Source organism: Syngnathus typhle, linkage group LG5, assembly GCF_033458585.1.
Source record: "Syngnathus typhle isolate RoL2023-S1 ecotype Sweden linkage group LG5, RoL_Styp_1.0, whole genome shotgun sequence".
In the NCBI taxonomy this organism is placed as follows: domain Eukaryota; kingdom Metazoa; phylum Chordata; class Actinopteri; order Syngnathiformes; family Syngnathidae; genus Syngnathus; species Syngnathus typhle.
This window is the reverse complement of record NC_083742.1, coordinates 5,632,863-5,656,013: the sequence shown is the minus strand read 5'-3', so window position 1 is coordinate 5,656,013 and position 23,151 is coordinate 5,632,863. Positions and strand designations below refer to the sequence as shown.

General features: G+C 39.2%; 2 protein-coding genes across 4 annotated transcripts in view; one reads left to right on the top strand and one right to left on the bottom strand.

Moving 5' to 3' along the window:
- The window catches only part of gle1 (GLE1 RNA export mediator), a 12,880-nt gene extending 10,871 nt beyond the window's left edge, over nt 1-2,009 (top strand). Inside the window, exon 16 of the mRNA XM_061278368.1 lies at nt 1,606-2,009. The gene's annotated coding sequence lies outside the window, so the exon portion shown is untranslated. The remainder of the gene's footprint in view (nt 1-1,605) is intronic.
- zgc:162952 (PKc_LIMK_like_unk domain-containing protein) lies at nt 676-23,151 on the bottom strand. Of its 3 annotated transcripts, none has more exons than XM_061278369.1 (10): nt 22,911-23,151; nt 20,568-20,636; nt 8,449-8,639; nt 7,910-8,031; nt 6,655-6,703; nt 5,483-5,632; nt 4,412-4,585; nt 3,430-3,513; nt 2,054-2,140; nt 676-1,739 (listed from the first exon to the last, which is right to left on the bottom strand). In XM_061278369.1, exons 2-10 carry the CDS (start codon nt 20,596-20,598, stop codon nt 1,635-1,637), a joined length of 993 nt encoding a protein of 330 aa, XP_061134353.1. In that variant the 5' UTR covers nt 20,599-20,636; nt 22,911-23,151; the 3' UTR covers nt 676-1,634. The 3 variants fall into 3 exon arrangements, with proteins under 3 accessions (XP_061134353.1, XP_061134355.1, XP_061134354.1); XM_061278371.1 differs by lacking the exon at nt 20,568-20,636 and adding an exon at nt 15,468-15,605; XM_061278370.1 differs by lacking the exon at nt 20,568-20,636 and having other exon boundaries at nt 22,911-23,149.

Here is a 23,151-nt window from a genome sequence, read left to right as displayed (position 1 = left end):
AATGGGACATAAATTTGCACACTTAGGTAAAACTCGAATGACAACATGAGAAACATTTTGGTTTTTGTTTTTAGGTTACATTTTTGCAAAATTATTAAAACATAAAACTATACGTACATACACTGAACAAAAATATAACAATTTAAAATCCATCAACCTCACAGGTGTGAGTGAATTGAAGTTGCTGATGAGACATCAAGTGCCTTAAGCTGCCCACAATAAACACAATAAAACACCATTCCAAGATATGTAGTTTTATCACACACTACAGTTTCAGATACTGCATGTCCCAAGTTTCAACCGTCACAAGTCGTGAAAGGTCCAATCAGCTCGCCGACAGCCATACAAGCAGTTTGTTGGATTGCCTTCTGCAGTAATACACAAAAGTGTGTTATTTTAACACTTCACATCTCAGTTTCTCACTGGTCAGTAATTTATTTTGTTGTGGCCAGAGGGTGGAGTGATATGATAGACATTACTAGTATTCACCTTTAATGCCATGGGGGGAAATAAATCACTGAAACATCTTTGTATATGTTAGAGGAGGCTTTGTAATTATATTTTTGTTAGGCAACTGCAAAACAAACATCTTGAAGTGTAATTTACAGAAATCGTGGTGTGTGATTTAAATTACAACAAAAAGAGAAACAAAAATACACTATTACTAGTGTAAAATGGGTTCAAAACTTTATTTTTTAAAATGTTTTTAATTTGATAATACAAACAAATTAAAAAGGTCCATTAGTTTGGAACATGAAAACTGCATTAGCAACCAGAGAAAAGTACTCAATGCAGATAAATATAGTAAGTACATCCTTGCTATACATCTTCCAATTTCAAAGTCTTTCTGTATAAAAATACCCCAAATTCCCCTTTTCAGTCCAAAACAAATTTTCAATCCTGAAATCTATACAAATCTATTCTATTTAAACATGTTATTAATTTCTACATAAACTCTTATGTAGTCTTTCGTATGAAATAAATGAATGTCTAATATTAACGTAATAAAAATAATTTTAAGACATTCTTTTATTTGTCCCACACGGGGAAATTCCAAGTCTTTCTGCCGCATCTCTTTAAGTTGTGTGCTTTAAAGAAAAAAAAAAAAACACTTCTATTCAAATACGACAAAAGCTGTTCTTTTCTGCCCTACTTTTTATATTTAAATGCTGTTCTCTCAGGCAAAGCTCGTGATTGTCCTTATTTCCGATTACAGTCGACGTCAAACCTATTAGCTGTCAAACTTGACATAAATGAAAACTAAGGAACGGTTAAATGGCGTGGACGAGGAAAACAGTAAATCAACAGACGTGACTGTCTGTACGGTTAGTTACAATTAGCCAAACCCCGGCCAAGAACAGAAAAAACAAAAGCGCGTGTTACCTTACGTTGGAATTAGACGTAAAAAAAGAAACAGGACTGTCTGTGTACAGTGTACACTCCTTCCAGTCTATATAAAGGCAAGTTTCAATACCAAAGTCTCTGACAAGTTGTCATATTACTTCTCAAAAACATCAAATATCTTTGCGCTGTCTCAGGTGAGCAGTCTTGTCGCATGTGAATGAATATGATTATTTTTCAATCGGGTTTATGTTGTTCTTCCAGTGCTTCCAGTCGTTCATCTACTCTGCAACTCAGGTCAAGGCCAGTTCCGTTTTTGGCGGTGATTCCAGACTCTCTGCAAATTCTCCTAACTCATCTAATAACTCTGTGAATGCTGGACGTTTGAAGGACTCAACCTAAGGGACAAAGAAACACAATTGACAAAATGATGGAGCAGTGAAAGCGGGAGAACTTGACAAGTTTGTTGCATTTTCATACAATGGTTTTATCAGCGCACCGTATATGAGAGAATCTTTCAGAGTGGTATTTAACAACATATTTCTCCTACTGCACTGCATCATGCTGAGAGCAGCTTCTAATATTTGGGTGATGTCATTTAGCTACACCAGAAAGTCCACAATATTAATAAAAAAAAATCAGACTTTTTCTTTATTCATATTGAACTATACTAGTGTCAATGTATGTGTGGACAAACAAAACAGATACCCACCATACAGCAGCTGGCCGCCAGTTCCAAGAGACGCTGAGGACAGTCTGTCACCATCTCCTTGAATGCATTCTTATCCAACCCATAGTCCTAAAATATATAGTCATTATTATACATTAATTGCATTTCAAAAGGTTTTGACAATGTCCTGCACACATTGAACTATCTTCTCCAACTGGAGGTAGGAGTCAACTTTGACCTTGAAAAAGTCAGATACAACTTATCTGTGCTGCATGGGATTCAGAAGTCATATGCCTATTTTTATCTTGAACGTTTTGTCCAACAGACAGGTACAACTACCTTTTCAACTCTTTCAAGATTAGGAGTTCCTCAAGGCAGCATTCTCTCTGTCACTTTATTCAGTGTTAAATTCAATAGTACCGTACAAGCAATTCCCCCACGTCTATTTTGTAGCCTTTATGTCCATGACCTCTGTATCTGCTATAGAGGAAAGTGTATGAGTGAGAGACAACTCCAACTATGTATAAATAAGATCAGTACTTGGTCGATTCAAAATGGCTTCAAGTTCTCTAAATTTAAAACTGTACTCTTTTTGGTCAGCTGAGGTCATTACACCTTGATCCTCTGCTCTACATGGATGGACCACCTAAGTGGTGAAATAACTCAAATTTCTTGCAGATACCTTTGATGACTATCCTTAATTCCACACTTGAAACGTCTCAATAAAATATGCTTTAAAACTAGTTTAAATGTTCTATCAAGGACAAAGTAGGGAGCAGAGTAGACTGTGCTGATGCAATGAGGTCCCGTTTGTCTACGGATCAGCAAGGAAATCATAAATTCAAATGCTGAACACTACATCAAAAACTGGCCTTGGGAGCCTTCAGAACCCCACCAATTGGGAGCCTTCATGTGGAGGCGAGGGAAACCCCTCTTCAGTTAAGGCGCCTAAAACTTGCTCTACAGTATGCAATCAAACTCAAAGCAAACAAAGAATACTTACTGCTTATTGTACTGTCTTTAGCCCCGGGTTTTTGCAACTTTATGAAGCTAGACCCATGTTCATTAGACCATTTGGAATTCAAATCAAACCCTTCCTGGAGGACTTAATCTGGACGGTCTGCAATCTACATATGTCTGCCCCACTCCCCTTTGACAACCTGTAATTGTAAAGTATCAAACCCAAAGGAAATAAAATCTAACACTCACCCAAATGAGTGATACAACCTATTATGTATATGATGCTGCCAAAATTGAAACAGATGCCTCCTGCCCAAAGTTAGCTGGGATAGGCTCTGCCACACCCATGACTCAATTTAGATATTATTTCAATAACATTATGACTGTTATGCCCAACAATATGAACAAGATATCTTAGTCATATTTCCCTGTACAAATACTATAGACTAATACTCTACCTGTGTCCTGGGTAGTATCTCAGGGTCAGCAGGGATCCTGGCCAGGATTTCACACAGCACAATTCCAAAGGAGAAAACATCCACCTATGTATGAGAGGTACATAAAAAACACATAACGGTTTTAGGTATGGGGAAGTATGGGGATGAGTAGAGAAATGTCACTTTCAAACATTATTTTTACACCCCTTGGACAAATACCTTGAGCCAATTTACCTCATTCGTAAAAAAATATATATATATATACAGTAATTCCTCGTTTATTGCGGATAATTGGTTCCAAAAACCACCCGCGATAAGTGAAATCCGCGAAGTACGGTCATCAACAAGAAGTACTGGGCAGGCTAACGAGTTAGCGGAAAGATGCTAATTCCCAATCGTGCTAACACATGAAAACGGACTTCTAAAGGAATGTAAATGAACATTTGGAGCAATAATACATTGTCCTAAAGGTTAGACCAGTGCTTCTCAAATAGTGGGGCGCGCCCCCCTTGGGGGGCGCGGTGCTATATCTGGGGGGGCGCGTGTGACCCTGGGGAACAGGCTTTTTTTTTGGCAGTACTAGAATAAAGTGTAATTGCGAATCTTCACAGCAGGGGGCAGTGGCGCTCACATTGTTACTTCTGTGACGTTTGCGACAGTGCAACATTTTACGACTTACAAGACAAGTTAGGATAGTCACGGTGGGGAAGGGGGGGCGCGAATAGTTTTCTTCTTGCTTGGGGGGGCGTAACAGAAAATAATTGAGAAGCACTGGGTTAGACACATGTTTCCTCGATTTAGACATTTTATTTTTACTTTTAAATGTTTTTTTGATTTGGAAAAAAAAAATCTGCGATGTAGTGAAGCCGCGATAAACGAAACGCGAAGTAGCGAGGGATCACTGTATATATATATTTATCCAGGAATAAGGCATGCTAAAATATTTTCCCGAGAGTGTCTATTTTATATATGATGCTGCCAAAGTTGAAACAGATTCTGATACCTTACGGTCATACGGCTCCCCTCGAAGCATCTCTGGTGCCATCCAAAAAGCAGAGCCCACCAATGAGAGCTTCCTGCAAGGGTCTTTGATTGGGAGTTCCACCACCTCTCTTGCAAGACCAAAGTCTGTCACGAGGGCCTCCCGACCTCGGGATGTCATCCGGATCAGACAATTCTGCAGAGAAACAATAATAGATCATTTGACCAGCAGAGGACAGAGTGGCGCATCTTTTCATAACAACAACAACCGTGTTCAATTAATCTGTCAATTTTCAATCATGAATGCGATCAGTTCAGTCTTCCATGATATAAAGTGATCACTTTTTGGGGGGGGGGGGGGGGGGGTCATCCAAATAGCTCCTGAGTCACTTCATGTGTCGCTTCTCTCTGATGTCAGCATGTTTCCCGTGCACTAAATAATTCACCTGCACCATGTGTGAAGTGGCTCAAAAGAGAACAAAGGTCGCTTGTGTGGGTCAAAGCACCCTGCGTCACATCAAATAGTGAACGCCGAATGACATGCAGTAGATCCTTTCTTGGAGTAGGGAAAATGCTCTCTGTGAGTTTTAGTGTTGAATGTGTGAAGAGAGACAGAAGGACAGCTATGAACCCTGTCTCGGTGTGTATTTATTTTACTGTACATTGATTGCATCGACTTTCCCTTTCCCATAAAATAAAGTTTGAGTTCATATTGAAATATTAAAAACTAACATTAAGTTTTGATTCTGTCTGGTAACTGTATCAACAGGAAGCAGGATTGTTTTTACAGTGCAGATGTTGCAACTCCAAATCTTGCGGAAGTATTTTGACCCTCTACTTATTTTATTCCTTGGGGAAAAAACGTCTGTGAGAGATTTTTGGTCTAAATTTAGCCCCACCTCTCTGCCAAGTAAAGCACCAATATGGGAAACCAAAGTGGAAAACATTTGTAAGTATGATGATTTAAAGTAAGCCCTAATTTAAGGGCCTCAACCTCAATCTTAGAAATTCAACCCGGGGGGGCATTTGGGTGAAAAGGGTAGGTTGCGATTGTCACTTTAGACAGGGGTTCAGCTAAATAAAACTGTCTTACTTTTGAGTTGAGATCTCTGTGATAAATATTCTTGTAGTGCAGGTAGATCATTCCTCTGCTAATATCACAGGCAAAGTCCACCTTCTCTTTCCAGCTCAGGGGAACGTCTTTCCTGGCCAGGAGTTCCTCAAGACAGCCACCATTCACGTACTAATCCAGGCCAGAAATAAAGTTTTGTCATTGTTTAGTTACAAGTATCACAGTATATGGCCAAACAAATCAATGAGATGATATCGCTACAAAGACACGATGTATGATCAAAAAACTACGTATGTACATACACAGTTTCATGAAAAGTATTTACCCCCTTCTGAAATTCTACTTTTCTTACATAGTTTCTTCACTTCCGTCTGTAGTATCAAATAAATGAACAGACAATGATAACCAATGTAATAAAATGAAGTTTTTAAATGTTGACTGAATTTGAGAAGAGAACAATTCAGCGCTATCTGACCCTGTGTGAAGAAATACTTGCCCCTGCCCTGGTTAAATCATGAATGGACTGATTACCTACAAACCTGTTGAATCAAGAAATTGCATAAAGAAGAACCTGTCTGACCAAACAAAGTCATCCAAAAGAGCTCCAAAAGCTGCAAAATATTGACTGAGAGACATAGAGAATGTAGCCTATGCTAGACTCTACATTTTCCCCAAGGCCTCATGTTGAGATGACCCCCAAATACCTCACCAGGGAGGCTTTCATGAGGTACCCATAACAAGGTGCCCAAGCCACTTCATCTAGCTCGGACCCAGACTGGGAGATCATGATTTTTATCCGAGCAACTTCACAGTTGGCAGAAAACTGCTCCAGTGAGAATTAAAATTCATGACCCAATTAGGCCAATAGAACTACATTATCTGCCAAAAGGCCACCAAACTGGACTATCAACATCCTGGCTTTGTCTGGAATTTATTAACAGAATCATCAATGGTAAGGCCAGGTTTGGAAACAAATACCCGATATGCTTGGAGCAACACCAACAGAAGTGTGTAACCTGCCCAATCCAGGACCTCGCTAAGGGTTTAGAGCTGGTCTACACACCCTTAAAACTGCTGGGTTAAAAGTTGTCATGCTTCTTTTCTGGAGCTGACCAGAATCAGATTCTGCTAACCTGATTTTTCAGTTGCCATCAACAGCCCTAACAATATAGCTAATATAAAGTTTGACTCACCTCTAGAAGTGGATATAGTTTGTCTTCTTTAACACATATACCCAGATATCTGGAACAAAAGGCAATAAGCATGTTATCGATTGTCTCTGTTTATAAAATGTCAGCAGCAACTTGGTGGAATTTGGTGTCGAGTGTCATTACTAGAATTGCAAATTGTATTCACTTTTAATATCTTGTTTTTAAAATATTTGACCAGTTTTTACTCATCTGATTTGAAAAGGAGTTATTTGTCAGTTTGTTTTATAGCTTTTACTGTATATAATATGAGGTGCTCATACATTTATTTGTGTTGACAGTCATAATGGCCCTCCGAAAGAAGCTATGACTGCAATGCAGCCCGCGAAAGAAATTAGTTTGGCACCCCTGCTGTAAAGGATCAAATGTTTATTGATCCAACCGCAAACATCTCATTTTCAGCAGTTTTTTTTTACTTGGTCGTTTTTCGAAGATGCTGTAAAACCAAACATGAGTATACATGTCAAGGGGACGGATTAAGCAGACAATCGCTAGCCTGCTAACTCACCAACATTTTTTGTGCCAACAACACCAATGAAAAACGCAATAACAGAGTCGAGTCTTGTAGTCAAGGTGCGGAAAGAGAAACCTTTCCCACAGGTAGTCCACAAGTACAGACACACAATGATTTAATTTGAAATTTAGTGCCATTAAATGCTAACTAAAACAATGAAAAACTGTGCTAATTCAATTCCTACAGCAAATACTAGAAATTGCAATCCTACGACTATAATAAAACTTATTACACTAACAATTTTCAAATGAATGCTCCCTTACAGGTATTCTTCTTGGTGCAGTTTGCTCATGCTTTTTATTTTAATTATTATGATATATTTATTTTATGCTATTGTTTGAGTTCTGAATGAGCTGCTCAATGACAGTGGTGACAGTGGCTCAATGATTTAGTCTTAAACTCTGATGAGAGCAAAATGATTTTTTAAAAGTTTTATATATATTCTATTTAAAAATGCCATTTACTGTACCCGCTCACCTAATATTAGACAAACTTTAGAAACCGCTGCATTTAGTATTGTAAAGTTAGCTTATATACAGGTTTTGACTCCTTATTTGATTGTTGAGGTGTAAAATTGACTGTAGGTGTTTGAGAGAAAATGTGTTTTATGGCACTGAACTGGGGAGTGGGTCGAAAAAATGATATGAGGTTCTATAAAACTAAGAAAACATCAATACACTAAACATTTCCATTTTGTGCATTTACGTATATCCTTGCTACTCTTACCTGACAATATTAGGATGAGAGAGTTTCTGAAGGAGGCTGATTTCACGTACAATGCTGTCCTGGTCCACGTCATTTTTGTATATCTTCACAACCATCACCTTGCGGCTAGCCGTGTGTATCACCTGAAAAAAAGGTTATGGTGATGAATTTCAGCGGCACTGATAATGGTAAAGAAATTTCAATAACAGCTACAAGAATGATAAATAGGCTCTTTAGAGTTACCAATGGCATTTATAAGCATTGCAATGTTTTTCTTATGTCACTGGTCTCTTTCAGTGGTTCATTTAATCAAGCATTTAAACCATTTAAAATGGAAATCAGTTTTCTTGGTCCCAATAGGCATTACATAATGCCTCATCTGAGGATGGCATTGTGTCCCCACAGTGTACAAAGCGTGTGGGCCAATCATGGAATGGTAAAAATGTCCTAATTAATGGCTAGAACAAAGCATGCTTTGATGGTGGCTCATATGTACAATACATCTTTATTTAGGCTGGTAGATGACAAAAAGTAGAAAAGAACAGTTTCTGAATGCACACCTTGTAGACCTTAGAGAAGAAGCCACTCCCAATTAACTCAGTGGTAAAGTTTTCCCAGAACTCCAGTTTACGCACGGCGGTGCGGAGTTTCTGCCAACGGTCCACATGGAAGTACTTGTCTGAAGATTCACCATAAAAGGTGGGACTGGTGGGCTCTGATACATCCACGTCACACATGCTGGAGATGCTCGCTGAAAGAGACAAGAAATGGTGGACTTGGAAAAAAATGTCTCATAGTCAATCACCTGCTACAGGCTTAGTAAGAGCCTGATCCGGGATGCTGAATTTTGACTCAAATTCAAAGAGCTACAGGTTAATTTGTGCTACAATGCTTCCCTTACACCCACGCACACACACACACACACACACACACACACACACACACACACACACACACACACACACACACACACACACACACACACAATAGACTCTTGTTTTGCCATTGTTGTTTTGAAAGTGACTCAGTGCATGTCCAATATTTTCTTTTGCAGAAAGTACTTTGCATGGCTCCAGGGTTGTCCAAACTCACTGTACATATTTGTTTGTTCTTTTACCCACTCCCTTCTTAAACCCACTCTCTAGTTAAAAATTGATCTGGTGACAACGTCATTCAAGCAAAACAATATGGTTAAATTTACATGTCAAAGGTGCCACACAATCTTTAAAGACGAATAAAACTCAAAAGAACTTCTACAGCCTTTAATTGAGCTTGAATACAAATTTAAATTGCCTTTTTGAAAAACGAAAAAATGAAAATAAATACATCATCACCATGTTACAGGACTAAGTTAAAAAATGAAAAACAATATGTAATTTATTTTCAGATCAAATGGGTTGTATTCTTTTTGGTGGATTTTCTCCAATATTCTGGAGTGTCACTGCAGGTGAAACATCTAGGTGTCCCGTTGTTCATTGCAAAGGTGTTTCGTGGGATTGAAGCCAAGGCTCCCCCTTGTGCACTTTGCATTTGATAGCGAAGCTGCAACAGAAAATAGCCTTACCCAATCTTTCAAATATGTCGAGATGTGCTAACCCTTTATATGGTGTATTTATATAGTATACTCACTGATAAATATGGATAGACCGTGTTGGTCATAATTAGACAAAGAATACAACCTACTGTCGTGAGTGGCACTGAGAAAGGCAAATTGTGCATTTGAATAACTCAGAGCACCTTTAGATGAAAGAGGGGTTCACAAAAGGGACCGCCGTCCCACATACTGAACTGCGGCCTTAAACAAAGACGGTGAATAATGTGAGACTGATTAATGTGAGGGCAAAACTCGAGGCTGGGTTAATGGATAACAGGATCAGTCATTGAACACAGACCAACCTCAATGTTGATGTAATCTCATTTTAGCTCTGGGCTAAATTGAAATGATGAATGTTGATGTAAATGTGCATGAATGATCATTCTCTCAGCTTTGTAAAACTGATTCACAGAAGCATTTATCAAGATAAAACCAAGCTCCATCAATACAAAACAAACAAGCAAGCAAAGACAGATATTTTTCAAATATAGTATTTCAAATCTCATATATTTTTTATTCATTTAGCCAGAAACTCATTGGAAATGCATTGTGGCAGACAACCGCGTCGTGTCCCACAATGTTGTGAAAGAGTTACAATAATAAGGTCAACATTAGCGGTATAGATATTCACTGTATCATACCGAGGGCCGTTTTCAATCAATTATTTTACTTTTCTTATTTTGTTCAATGTGTGGCTCAAAAAATTCAAACAGGCTGTCAGTGTATTGCGTTGAAGTTGTACACAGCAGTAAACCACAACTGAATTTAAAAAAAAAAAAAAAATCTGAATAAAATATGAAATTACTTCAATATGTGGTGTCTGGGAATGCACTACTTAATAGATCGGGTAACTGACATACACGTAATATTCACTCAACTGAAGTGGCATATGATATCATATTTCACATAAAAGCAACAGTTGTCCTTTTTTCAAGAAAAAAAACAACAATCCTTTTGGGCTCTGAATGATATCGAGCGGCAACTGCAATACAAAATTTTGACCTGGTTCTGCTCCAAGGGTTGGTGTGACAACGCTGAGTATTTGACCCCCACCCCCTTTACCCCCACGTGAGTTTTTGCAGTGATGCCGGTGGAAAGCACACACTGACACGCTAACACAATTGGCAGCGGGGTTTCCTCATCAAGTCCTGTCCAGTCAGCCTCAGTTTTCATGCTGCTTTTGTTCATTCGGCTCCAAAACAATTGTCTCACTCTCAGCTCCAGCGCTGTCAGTTAGAGACACTTACAAGTGAAGTATTATCACCAAACTGCTGCGAGCTGTTCTGATGACTTTCATAGTTTCTTCATTTCCTCGTCCCACAAAGCAAACCACACACTTTTTTGTTTGTTTATTGACTGTCTATTCTCCAAAAACAATTTGAGGTAACAAATTTCTGTAATCACACCGCCTTTTCTTATCAGCTACCAGCCTGTGGGTGAGTACACGCAAAACAAATCTTCCTTTCTACATTCAGGGGGCTGATCTGATAAAATGGTTCTTTTTTTTTTTTTACAGGTACGAAGACCCACTCCTGCTCCTCTACATTCTTTGGGTATAATTTTAGGATTAATCTTAGTACTGTTTGTCAATGCTGCAAAAACAAACTTTTGGCTCTATCTGAGCCAGCTCATAAGACACACCGACCACAAACTGTGGAAAAACACACGTAACACATTCGTGACATCATGGAGCAACTTTCTGAAACTTGTAGAGGCAGCATTTTTGGTTTACCGCTTTTCTTGCATTTCAGGCAACATAATGATAATATCACAAATTTCATTAAATACATCTGACTGTTGCTTGTGGCTTTTTCTTTTTTCTTTAACAGCCCAACAACATGTGAAGGTTGAAGTAGCATGAGCATGATAGTATGACACACGTGCACACGCTAGAGGAAATGATCACAACCAACTGAGAATTTAAGCTGCGACAGACGTCTAGTATCAGAGCTGAGCTTCACCATGCTGACATCCAGCTTGTCGATGTGGAAATCTGCTCACAGTAAAAGTCAGTTCACACCCAGGCAGTATTTTTCACCCCTGGACTTGAGTTATTCTACAGATGTCATTTCCCTGAGGAATGCTCAAAATCTATTACGCGGATGTGACTTTGGCAGTTTTTAAGTTGAATGTACGTATACGTGTGTGTGTGTGTGTGCACATATTTATGAGCAGGCCCAAAGATGTTAAGGGTTCCTTTTTTTCTATATGGCCTTAAAAGGTGCTCTCAAATTAAAATATTGCTGGTAATATACAGGACTGTCTCAGAAAATTAGTATATTGTGATAAAGTTCCTTATTTTCTGTAATGCAATAAAAAAACAAAAATTGCATACATTCTGGATTCATTACAAATCAACAGAAATATTGCAAGCCTTTTATTATTTTAATATTGCTGATTATGGCTTACAGTTTAAGAAAACTCAAATATCCTATCTCAAAATATTAGAATATTTCCTCAGACCTAAGAAGTAAAAAAAAAAAAAAGATTTATAACAGCAAAACAAAATCAAACATTTAAAAATGTCCATTGATGCCCTCAGTACTTGGTTGTGAATCCTTTTGCACAGATTACTGGCATGGAGGCAATCAGCTTGTGGCATTGCTGAGGTGTTATGGATGCCCAGGATGCTTCAATAGCGGCCTTTAGCTCATTTGCATTGTTGGGTCTGGCGTCTTTCAGCTTCTTCTTCACAATACCCCACAAATTCTCTATGGGCTTCAGGTCAGGGGAATTGGCAGGCCAATTGAGGACAGTAATGCCATGGTCAGTACACCATTTACTGGTGGTTTTGGCACTGTGAGCAGGTGCCAGATCATGCTGGAAAATGAAATCATCTCCATAGCAGACGGAAGCATGTAGTGCTCTAAAATCTGGATTTACTCTGGACTTGATGAAACACAGTGGACCAACACCAGCAGCTGACATGGCTCCCCAAACCATCGCTGACTGTGGGAACTTCACACTGGATTTCAAGCAACTTGGATTTTGCTCCTCTCCAGCCTTTTCTTCAGACTCTGGCGCCTTGACTTCCAAATGAAATACAAAACTTGCTTTTGTCTGAAAAGAGGATTTTGGACCACTCTGCAACTGTCCAGTGCTTCTTTTCCATAGCCCAAGTCCGACGCTTCTTCCGTTGTCTTGAGTTCAGAAGTGGCTTGACCATGGGAATACGGCTATTGTAGCCCATTTCCCGGACACGTCTGTCTGACAACAGTGGCTTTTGATACCTGGACTCCAGCTTCAGTCCACTGTTTTTGAAGCTCCCCCAAATTCTGGAAGCGAGTCTTCTTCACAATGCTGCTAAGGTTGCGGTCATCTCTCTTGGTTGTGCAGCGTTTCCTGCCACATTTCCCCCTTTTGACAGACTGGACTCTGTGAACGTGGTCGAAAACCGAGGCTTGACTCTATTATATTCACCTTGGTAGCCCACCAATTAGGAAGATTTTTTTAACAAAACTGTTGAAATTGAGTGATGAAATTAATGGTTTTGGGGTTGCTGTACTGCCAAAATCCAGGGGTTTCCAGGGAGCTTTGCCCCCTGAGCCTCCTCCAGGGCGTTGCCCCTGGCCCCCTGCGGCCCCCAATGGGGGCCTGTGGGCCCTGTGGCCCCCAATAGGCGCTTGTGGCCCCTGCAGCAGTGGGCCAGGGGCATGGGGCCCCCAGACCCCGGGTACTTCTCAGTGTTTTTTTTCATTTGCCGTTCTCATCCCTGTAATAATGATTCACTAATTCATAGTTTAAAAAGACAAATACAATGACTAAACACAGTGATTGTGTTACTATACAGTGATTCATAAGATAATAAGATGCGTTTGTTACAGTGACATGATAGAGATTTAATATTGATTTAATTTATTTAGTTTGTATGACTGATTATACAATGTGGTTTCACCCTTTCCCTTGTTATTAAACCTGGAGTCAACCTTCAACCTGGCCTTCGGAGTCTTGATGAGTGGAAGTGGTTGAGCTTACTGTCTTCGGATATTCAACATATTTGGAGGGCAGGTTAGTTGAATACCCTACTAGTATACTTATTCATGATATTCTAATATTTTGAGACAGGATATTTGAGTTTTCTTTAGCTGTATGCCATAATAAGCAATATTAAAATATTAAAAGGCTTGCAATATTTCAGTTGATTTGTAATGAATCCAGAATGTATGACATTTTTGGGTTTTTAATTGCATTACAGAAAATATAGAACGTTATCACAATATTCTAATTTTCTGAGACAGTCCTGTAAAGTCTGAAAAATAATCCCTTAATGCATTTTGATGCTGCAATGACATTTTGGTACCCACAGAAAGCCACGAAGCCACAACTTACGTACGGTATGTAGTATCCGCAATGACGTATAAAGTATGTAGGAAAAACTTGCAACTGCACCACAGCAATTTATCTGCCTCTACAACCTTTCTGGCCATGACATTTACGATTACAGCTTAGTGTGTTAAAGCTGAGCATTTATTAAGTTATGACTCAAGCCCACTTATTGTTTAGTGCTTTGTGCATTTTTTTTTTTTGCAGCAGAGCAATTCAGTGCCCATCACCCCTGGTTTCATCTTTTGTGAGTTTAATTTGATTGCATTTGACTGCAGAGATTGGCGACAATGAATTGCTGAATATGACAACAGTATGGGATGGCCAAGGCTCAAGTACACAGCTAGCTGAAATTTCTTGCTAACGTCAGATACATTGGCCACAGCCAGAACAAAGATACCCAATTACGCTATGCAAGCAGAGTGATATGATTGATCATGATCAGCACTAAGCTCAAAGGATGCGTCACCACTTTTCCTGGCATGTTAGATAGATGGATGGAGTGAGAGAGAGAAGGAGGGACGGACGGACAGATGGATAGCCGTAAAGTATGATGCTGCCATGCTCGTGCTTCACTGTTGGTTTCGTGTTCTTTTGGTGTTCTATTTGTGCCATACCATTTGGGATTATGGTCAAAAGTTTCAATTTTGAGCACATTTTTCCACGTGTTTGGGCAATATGAAGGGTGTATTTCCTCCACCAGATAATGATAATTTTTTGTAGTATTTGTCTATTTAGTACATTAGAAATTAATTTTTGTACCATTCTCCCTACTGATATCATTGCATTGAGATTCCTCTGATGCTGTTGAAGCTCTCTGTGGCTCATAGTCAGTGCTGGAGGATGTGACCAAAACATGTCTGAATTTTTTTAATAGAGCAAGATTCAGCAAAATGGTGGCAAGTGTGTCTTGATTCCCACTTAACATGAATTTAAATGCAATTGGTTAAATTTTAACTGCTCTGGTTATGATAGGGTGTGCACACTTGTGCAACCAACCGAATCGTCTCAGTTGTTTATTTTTACACTGTCTCTCGATAATAAATTAAGTGGTATGTTTATTTTGGTTGTGTCGCCACACTCCAAAGTTGTTTTTATTTCAATTGATATTTTCCCATTGAAAGGAATGAAAATATCATGAATGCTACCCCCACAACAGAACAGCATTAATTGTTGTAATGAGAATTTTAAAGATTTAAAAACTACTTCTCTTGGCGTGCCAGCCTAAGACCAGACTGGTCATTGATTTGTTATCAGGAATCCTACTTGAGGTTGAGGTAGTCGTTGCCTATTTCCAGCAGCTAATCACCAGGGCATATCCTGCCTTGAACTCCAGTGAGATCCAAATAATGTCTCAACTCAGCTCATCAGCGCAGTACTAATATGTCATGTTTCACCGAAACAACCAAAGGGTGATGGGCTTGCTCCTTACCTGCCGTTTAATCCCTTCCTTCCCTATGGCAGCTTATTAGGGTCACCTTGACTAGAATTAAATAAAAAATGTACAGCCATGAGGCCTATCACTCAATAGGAAGTGGTGGGTGCAAGGGAGGGCCCAGTCAGCAACTTGACATCACATCCGTTTCCAACAAATACAGACGAGACTATACGTACATGGGACCAACAGATAATAATCAAACTTTACAGTATTGCTTCATTTACCTGTCCAGTGTTGTACCTGAAGGTGTTCAATGAATGGAAGTTCTTTATAATCTCACTTAAAAATGTGGCCATACCGTTAATATTTTTTGGTATGTGCGTCAGGAATAGCAACTGACTGCATGCCACTTGGAGTGCCCCCTTCAGGAAAAACCCAACAAACACACAAACAAACAAACAAACAAAAAAGAATTATTAGCATGTTCCCTCTACAACTGTATATTGGATATACTTGCAGTTTGGCACTCTTTCAAACACATTTCATCTATTCCAAGGGTCTTCACCTCGGCCTTGGGAGCCCGTTTACTGGATATTTTATTTCCTGCAACCCGCCTGATTTAAATGATCAGGATTGTTAGTCATCTTCTGCTGATTATCTGATCCTTTTAATCATCCAGAAAACCAGCCCACTAGTCCCGCGGGCGTGCTGAAGCCGATCCAAGCAGTTATCGGGCAGTAGGCAGGGGATACCCTGAACTGGTGAGCCAGCTAATCGCAGGGCTACACTATGGCCAGTAGAGAGTATCTGCACCAGGCACTCACATCTACAGGCTGTTTGGAGTGCTCAGTCGAGCTACCGTGCATTTTGGAATGTGGGAGAAAATCCACGCAGGCACGGTGAGAACATGCAAACTCCACACGGAGGAATCAAACCCCCAATCACTGAACTGTAAGCCTGCGTGCTAACCAGTGCGTCACTGTGCCGCCAGGATTGAACATGCCCATTTTGAGTGGAAAATGCATATTGGAGGTGCACCAGTGTTTGTGGAAGAATTTGGGGGATTTACCATAAAAGAAAGAAACAAATCTCAATGCTTTTTAGTAGATTTTTGCTGTTTTGGGCCTGACCCAATCTCTATCTCCTGCAAACGGCATGGGTAGACTTTATAGTTTTAAATTGTAAAATCACAATTCTACTGCCCTATTCTACAAAGTGGATAGGCTCAATATTTTGTGAATTTGGAATGACATGCAGGATAAATTGAGCAACTGAAAAATATTACAAGTTTGAGTGAGTTGATTTTTGTTCAGCAGTTTTGTCCTGTCCTTGAATGATAATTGAAAAAGACTCCTTCATTTAAGTGACCCTTTGACGATGTAAGTATTTTCTCTTTTTCTTGCTGTGCTACGCTATTAAAACTGACTGTACCGCTTAACTTGGGTGACTGTATTTTTGCTGTGCTGGAGGCCATAGCGATGTGAAGATCCATGGGAACTTCTAGCGACGATCAATGACTTAGAATCCAATCCTGGCTAATGAAATATTGACCTGGTTATGAAAATGGTGAACAGCAAACTGTGACATTAATAGCAGTGTTGTTGCTTGCCCATTAGGTGCAAGACTTCCCTCCTACTCTCCAATAATTTTTTATGTGAGTGTTTTGCTATCAACTACCTGTGAGTTAAAATATCTTTATACTCTTATCATGAATGGAGTGTGATACAAGTTCAAGGCTAATGCATTCACTGCTTGTTCATTCCCTCGAAAATTCTCGGTTTAGATGAACGCTGCAAGATGCTCTGCAATTTAGGTAACCGACAGAAGAAGACTGAACATGGCATGAGTCATAAGATGTTTTACAATTTAGCATATAACTGCTATTAAAACGAATTCACTGCCAGCTATTTTCAGAGCCCCCTTTACCCAACAACTGGGGTTGAATGTCTGGATATATATATATATATCGCTTGTTTATCTCATTCACTACCAATGACATATATATATATATATATATATATATATATATGTAGTGAATGAGATAAACAAGCGAGAGAGCGAGAGAGAGAGCGAGAGAGAGAGCGAGAGAGAGAGCGAGAGAGAGAGCGAGAGAGAGAGAGAACAAGACAGAAAGAGACAGAGAACGAGACAGAAAGAGAACAAGAGACAGAGGGAGACAGAGAGAGACAGAGAGCGAGAATGAAAGAAGTGCTGCTAGATAATGAGGTAGGCTACAGTGCTATATGTTTGAATTAAAAATATATATACGTATATTTTCTCATTATTACGTTTATGCTTGAAAGGTTGGAATGAGAAACAAGCATAGACTATTTTTTATAACATTGGGCATAAGAGCTACTACATAAGTTTGTGTACACAATGCAACAGATTTTTTTAAGTACACCGATTTCATCAACTTTACCAAAACCTTCGAAGATAAGTTTTCAAATTTAAATGTCCATGTTCTTGATCTTTACCAGTTTTCTCCTTGAAAGTAAAATTCAAGCTCCGCCCCGCTCACTCGACCGAAACAGCCTGCTACTATTTGATAGAACACGTAACAATGAGACTTGAGCAGGGAGGCGTCATAGGCGCAGTCTTCCTGGACCTAAGAAAGGCCTTCAAAATGGTCAACCATGACGTTCTCTTAGCCAAACTAACACAATTCAATCTGGCTCCTAGTGCCATAGACTGGTTTAGATCATAGCTAACTATGCACAAGCACAGTTAGTACAAATTAATGAAACCATCGAGACGTATTGGCGTCTCGCAGGGGTCAATACTTGGACAACTAATTTCCAATCTCTACATGAATGACCTACCCTCAGCTTGTAACGATACTAGCATACAGATGTACGCCGACAACGCTGTTTGCACATGGCAAAGATGATGCCGCTGTGGTAGAGACCCTAACCAAAACCATGCACGCCATCTGGTTAGACTCCTCTCGTCTCGCACTAAACATTGCAAAAACAGTATCAGTTTTCTTCTCAAAAACGAGACTACACCACCGCCTGGCAGGCACAGTATGAGGGGAGCCTATTAATCCAACAGGAGAGACTAAATACCTTGGAATTATCTTAGCCTCCAACCTAAATTTCTGTAAAAACATTAAGAAAATGACAAACATAACAAACATATTAGGAACTCCCTCTCACGGAGGCAGAAATAACATTCTACCATGGTATGATCCCGCTTCCTGTACTGTATAATGAGCTGGTCACAGGCAAACATAACTATCTAACCCAGGGATGTCAAACTCGGGTTTTTTCGCGGGCCGCATTGTAGTCATAGCTTCTTTTGGAGGGCCATTATGACTGTCGACCCAAATAAATGCATGAGCACCTCATATTATATACAGTAAAAGCTACAAAACAAACTGACAAATAACTCATTTTCAAATCAAACTGGTCAAATATTTAGAAAAAATATATTATTAAAAGTGAAGACAATTTACAATTCTAGTAATAACACACGAATTTGATGCACAATTTGTCTTCGCGGGCCACATAAAATGATGTGGCCGGCCGTATCTGGCCCCCGGGCCTTGAGTTTGACACCTGTGATCTAACCCCTAAAATCGATATACAAACAAACAATAAAAAAGTAGCATAAAAGTCCAAATTATATCACATCTGAACAAAACAGAATTGTACCATCCCTAAAAGAAAAAAACTGCTTCTCATGTATAGCAATAAAAGAATGGAATGGATTCCCTCAACACATAAACTCCTGCAGAATCAGAGTTCACCAAACAAACTACAATGTACCTACTATCACAACAGACGTGCGCGCACTGATAATTGTGTCCAAATTGGGTTTTCATATTTACGTTTTTAACCTCACAAAAAGCACCTGCAGTCAGACGTGCTTTGCAATTTCAATCAGGCTTTCAACCAAACAAAAATGCAACTACAATCAGACATCCACCAAGATTTTAATTAGACTCCTAAAAGTTTTATCCTTGAAAAAACTATTCGTACCATGATTTTATTTGGGCTCATAAAAGTGTTATATTCTATATATTCTATGGTTTTATTAGTTCCCCTAACTCACCCCTGATGAAGCACTGGAAAATAGGACTCTTGCTAAATTCAATGTGACCATCTTGTTGTTGTTCATGAAGTGACAATGATTTATGGTATTACATGCTACTCTTTAAATTCATTCATCCATTCATCCATTCATCCATTCATCCATTCAGCCATTCAGCCATTCAGCCATTCAGCCATCTGTCCGTCCGTTCAGTAATTTATTTATTCATTCATTCAGTCATAAAATTCAAACAGTATTCTTTTGACAAAAAGGTAGGGCGGGATTAAGTACACAAAAATATAAATACAAAACGTGTACATCAATAATTTCCCTTTGTTTTAGTGCAAAAATCCCTATAAAATTCCTCATCCTAAACCGTGTGGTAGACTACAAGTTTTTACAGTCTTTCCACACCACTGACCTCTCTCTCACTGCCCTAATTATTACTCTGAGTCTCGTTTTACACTGATTTGACTCAGGCAGGCTGAGGAGTCGAGTCGCCATCTTGGTCGTTTGTGTTGTTACCGTAACAGTTTTTACGGACTCCTGAGATGGGTGATGGGGTTAAAAATCCCGGTCAGGGTGCACGCTAACATCCATCTGCACCACACTGACTTAGAGGGATCAACAGGACATTAAACACACAATATAAAGAAGTTGAATACTTTTATAGGACACTTGTCAGTCATATTCCCTAACAATTGTCATTACAAGCAATTCTCTTTACAGCACTCTCACACAACACTGCTGCTCAGGTGCAAATGTTTGAGTCAAATGTTTGGTAAATGAAGGCAAGGGTATATCCACCACTGACAATTACCGTAATTTTCGGACTACAAGTCGCGTTTTTTTTTCTTCATAGTTTGGGTGGGAGGGCGACTTATACTCAGGAGCGACTTATATACATATATATGTTGGTTTCTTTTCAATTTTTGGGGCATTTTATGGCTGGTGCGACTTATAGTCCGAAAATTACGGTACTAAACTATTGAACTTGGTTGTTTTCTCCGAGAGTTGAAAGTTGTAAGCTCTGAGGGGTTATGGTAGTGCTGTTCCTCTCTGACATTTACAATATAATATTGATGATCTTAAAATAAATAAAAGACTGTTAACAATTATATCAAGTTTTTCTTTAAGAATTTGTATTCATTCAAATAATTTCTATTTTCGTGATTACTTGTCCAAAAAGTAAGCAACCGAAATTGGCCCAAGAATGCATAGGGAGTTCAACACTGTGGTGTCCCACTGTTGCCAATAGCAGCTGTAGCGCCATCCTCGGACATGAAGTGTCTTTTATGTAATGAATAAAGGAAGACTACAGATGCGTATTTTAATCTCACAATACTTACTCAATTGATTTAGTAAGCTATTCATATGCATCTTGTGGTAGCTGGAACAAATCCAGATGTCTGCAGAAACTGAGGAGGAACCACATACATGCAACAACAAATGAGCAAAGCACATTCACATGACTCCACAAAACATGCAGAAAAGCAAGCAACACTGTACACAACACATAAAAATTGACTGGCATAAGGGGTTGGGCTGATTTGCTCTAATACTTCCCGGAAGACTGACTATACCAGGAAACAAAAATCCTCTTCTGTTGAATATACTGTATGTCGATGCAATGGATGTCAAATTTGTGGTTGGTTTGTTAAATTATATTGTGTAGTTTGTTATTGTTTTTTTTTGGCGGGTGTGGGGGAGGGGGTGCTTTCTTAATGTTTCCAGTCAACTTCAGAGATCAGCACTCCCCTTTTAAAGAAATCCCATCAAAGTCCTTGAGCACCATTATGTGCATAATTGTTTATAATATGGGAAGTTAAACCTCCAACTAGAGATGCACCGATCCGACTTTTTCAGTTCCGATACCGATACCGATGCCGTGGCTTTGCGTATCGGTCGATACCCGATACCGATCCGATATGATTTTTTTTTTTTTTTTAAACGTTTATTTCGAACATTAAAGAAATACAAGAAAAAAATAAAAATACAGAAAAATGATAACTCCATAATACAATAGAATATAAAAGAAAAAAGATATTGCATCATAATTTTCCTTTATCGTAAAATCATATTTGTTCAAAAAGGGAGTAGAAGGAAGCCTAAGCTTATCTGACTCTACCCCATGTAACTACATGTTTCTATTTAATTCTGTCAAGAATTTGTCCATAGTCAATATATTAAAGAAAGAAAAAAAAAACATACATATATATATACATATATATATATATATATATACATACATACACACATACATATATATATATATATATATACACACATACATATATATACACATATATACACATATACATACATATATATACCATATATTTTCTCATTAAAATACAAAGCAACTTAAACAACTTCACAGCATGTTACGGTATCCCGTCAATATTTTGTCCTTATACATTTTTTTAAACTTAGGTAAGGTACTACAGTTCTTTAATTCGTCACTGCTGGTGTTCCATAGTTCCACACCTCTAACTGTTATACAATGTAACTTTAAGTTTGTTCTCACCAAATCTCTTTTAAACATACGTGTTCCTCTTAAATAATGGGTACTTTCCCTCCACTCAAACAACCTCTGGATACTGTTTGGTAATTGATTATTTTTTATTTTGTACATGAGTTGGATGGTTTTAAAGTCGACTAGGTCGTTGTATTTCAGTGAGTTCAATTTAATAATTGAACTCACTGAAATAATAATTCCGATTTTATTTAAGAAGCTACATAACTCTACATGTGGAACAGAAAAGACCAAAGGCAATGGCATCAGGCAGACTACACAGTTCTTTGCTCTAAATTAGGGGTGTCCAAACTAACGGTCCAGTTTTTATTGGCCCGCAGCAAATTCTGAAAACATAATTGAATATGGCCCGCACAAGAAGCTTGAGCTCAGCTTCTCAGTTTCCACACTAGATGGAGCCCGCCACACAAAGCGTTTGACGTCCCATTAACACCCCCCCGGAAGAGAAGCGAACACGCAGCGTTTGACATCCGATTAGCCTCCCCCCCCCCCCCCCCCCCATTCGGGAGACAAGCGAACGCGCAGCCTTTGACGTCCCATTAGCAACCCGAAGAGAAGCGAACGCGCAGGGTTTGACGTCCGCTTAGCAACCCGGGGAAGAGAAGCGAACGTTCGCTCCATGTTTGCGTTTGTTTAGAAAACTCTCGTGGCATGCGGCACACGTGCTGCTAGCGTATGACGTAGCCCGCGTCCCAATAGATTAAGGAAAGTATCGGCTCACAGATCGGCTGTATTTTCCGATACCCGATCCATCTATTTTGTTGATATCGGGACCGATATCCGATCCAGATATCGGATCGGTGCATCTCTACCTCCAACCCACAAATGTGACAAAAGCCTTTAGAGTTGCATAAGTGGGACTCCAAACATTTCATCTTCTTGTTAGCGATCATCTTGTGTTGCATCTTGGGGTTGCAGCTGGGGCCGACGGCATACTTCCACAACATTGTGTCAGTTGTTGTGTGTAGGAAAAACTTTCTTGGCTCCATATTTGGAAAGCTCTTGTTTCATATGTATTCATGTGCAATACCCATATTCCTATGCCTATATGCCTATCCTAATTCCTTTACTGTATACTGTATGCATTTACGAACAGAGTAACAGAAGTCAATTACTGAGAAAGCGGTGAACACGTGAAAATATATAATTTACTGACCTGAATTATTCGGTTGTAAGAGGCAGGTTGAGTTTATGTGGTGGGTTTCTGCATCATATATCCTCTCACGTGTCACAACAAGAAGTGCGGCTAGATTGTTCTCTCTGTGTCTCTGTCTCTCTCTCTCTCACTCTCTCACAGGTTTTGAGTGGTGGATTCAGTTTCCCGCAGCTGCTGTGAAAGCAGTCTCACTAGTGAGATGCATGTTTCATGGGTTGTCTTAGGAACCAGCTCCACCAGC

Excerpts from the sequence above, each read along its gene's own strand:
- zgc:162952 (XM_061278369.1), bottom strand. The coding sequence starts at position 20,598 with ATGCATATGAATAGCTTACTAAATCAATTGA. Across the intron at positions 4,586-5,482 it reads ACAGAGATCTCAACTCAAAA|AATTGTCTGATCCGGATGAC; the intron begins GTAAGACAGTTT and ends GTTTCTCTGCAG. Across the intron at positions 3,514-4,411 it reads GGGAGCCGTATGACCGTAAG|GTGGATGTTTTCTCCTTTGG; the intron begins GTATCAGAATCT and ends TCTCATACATAG.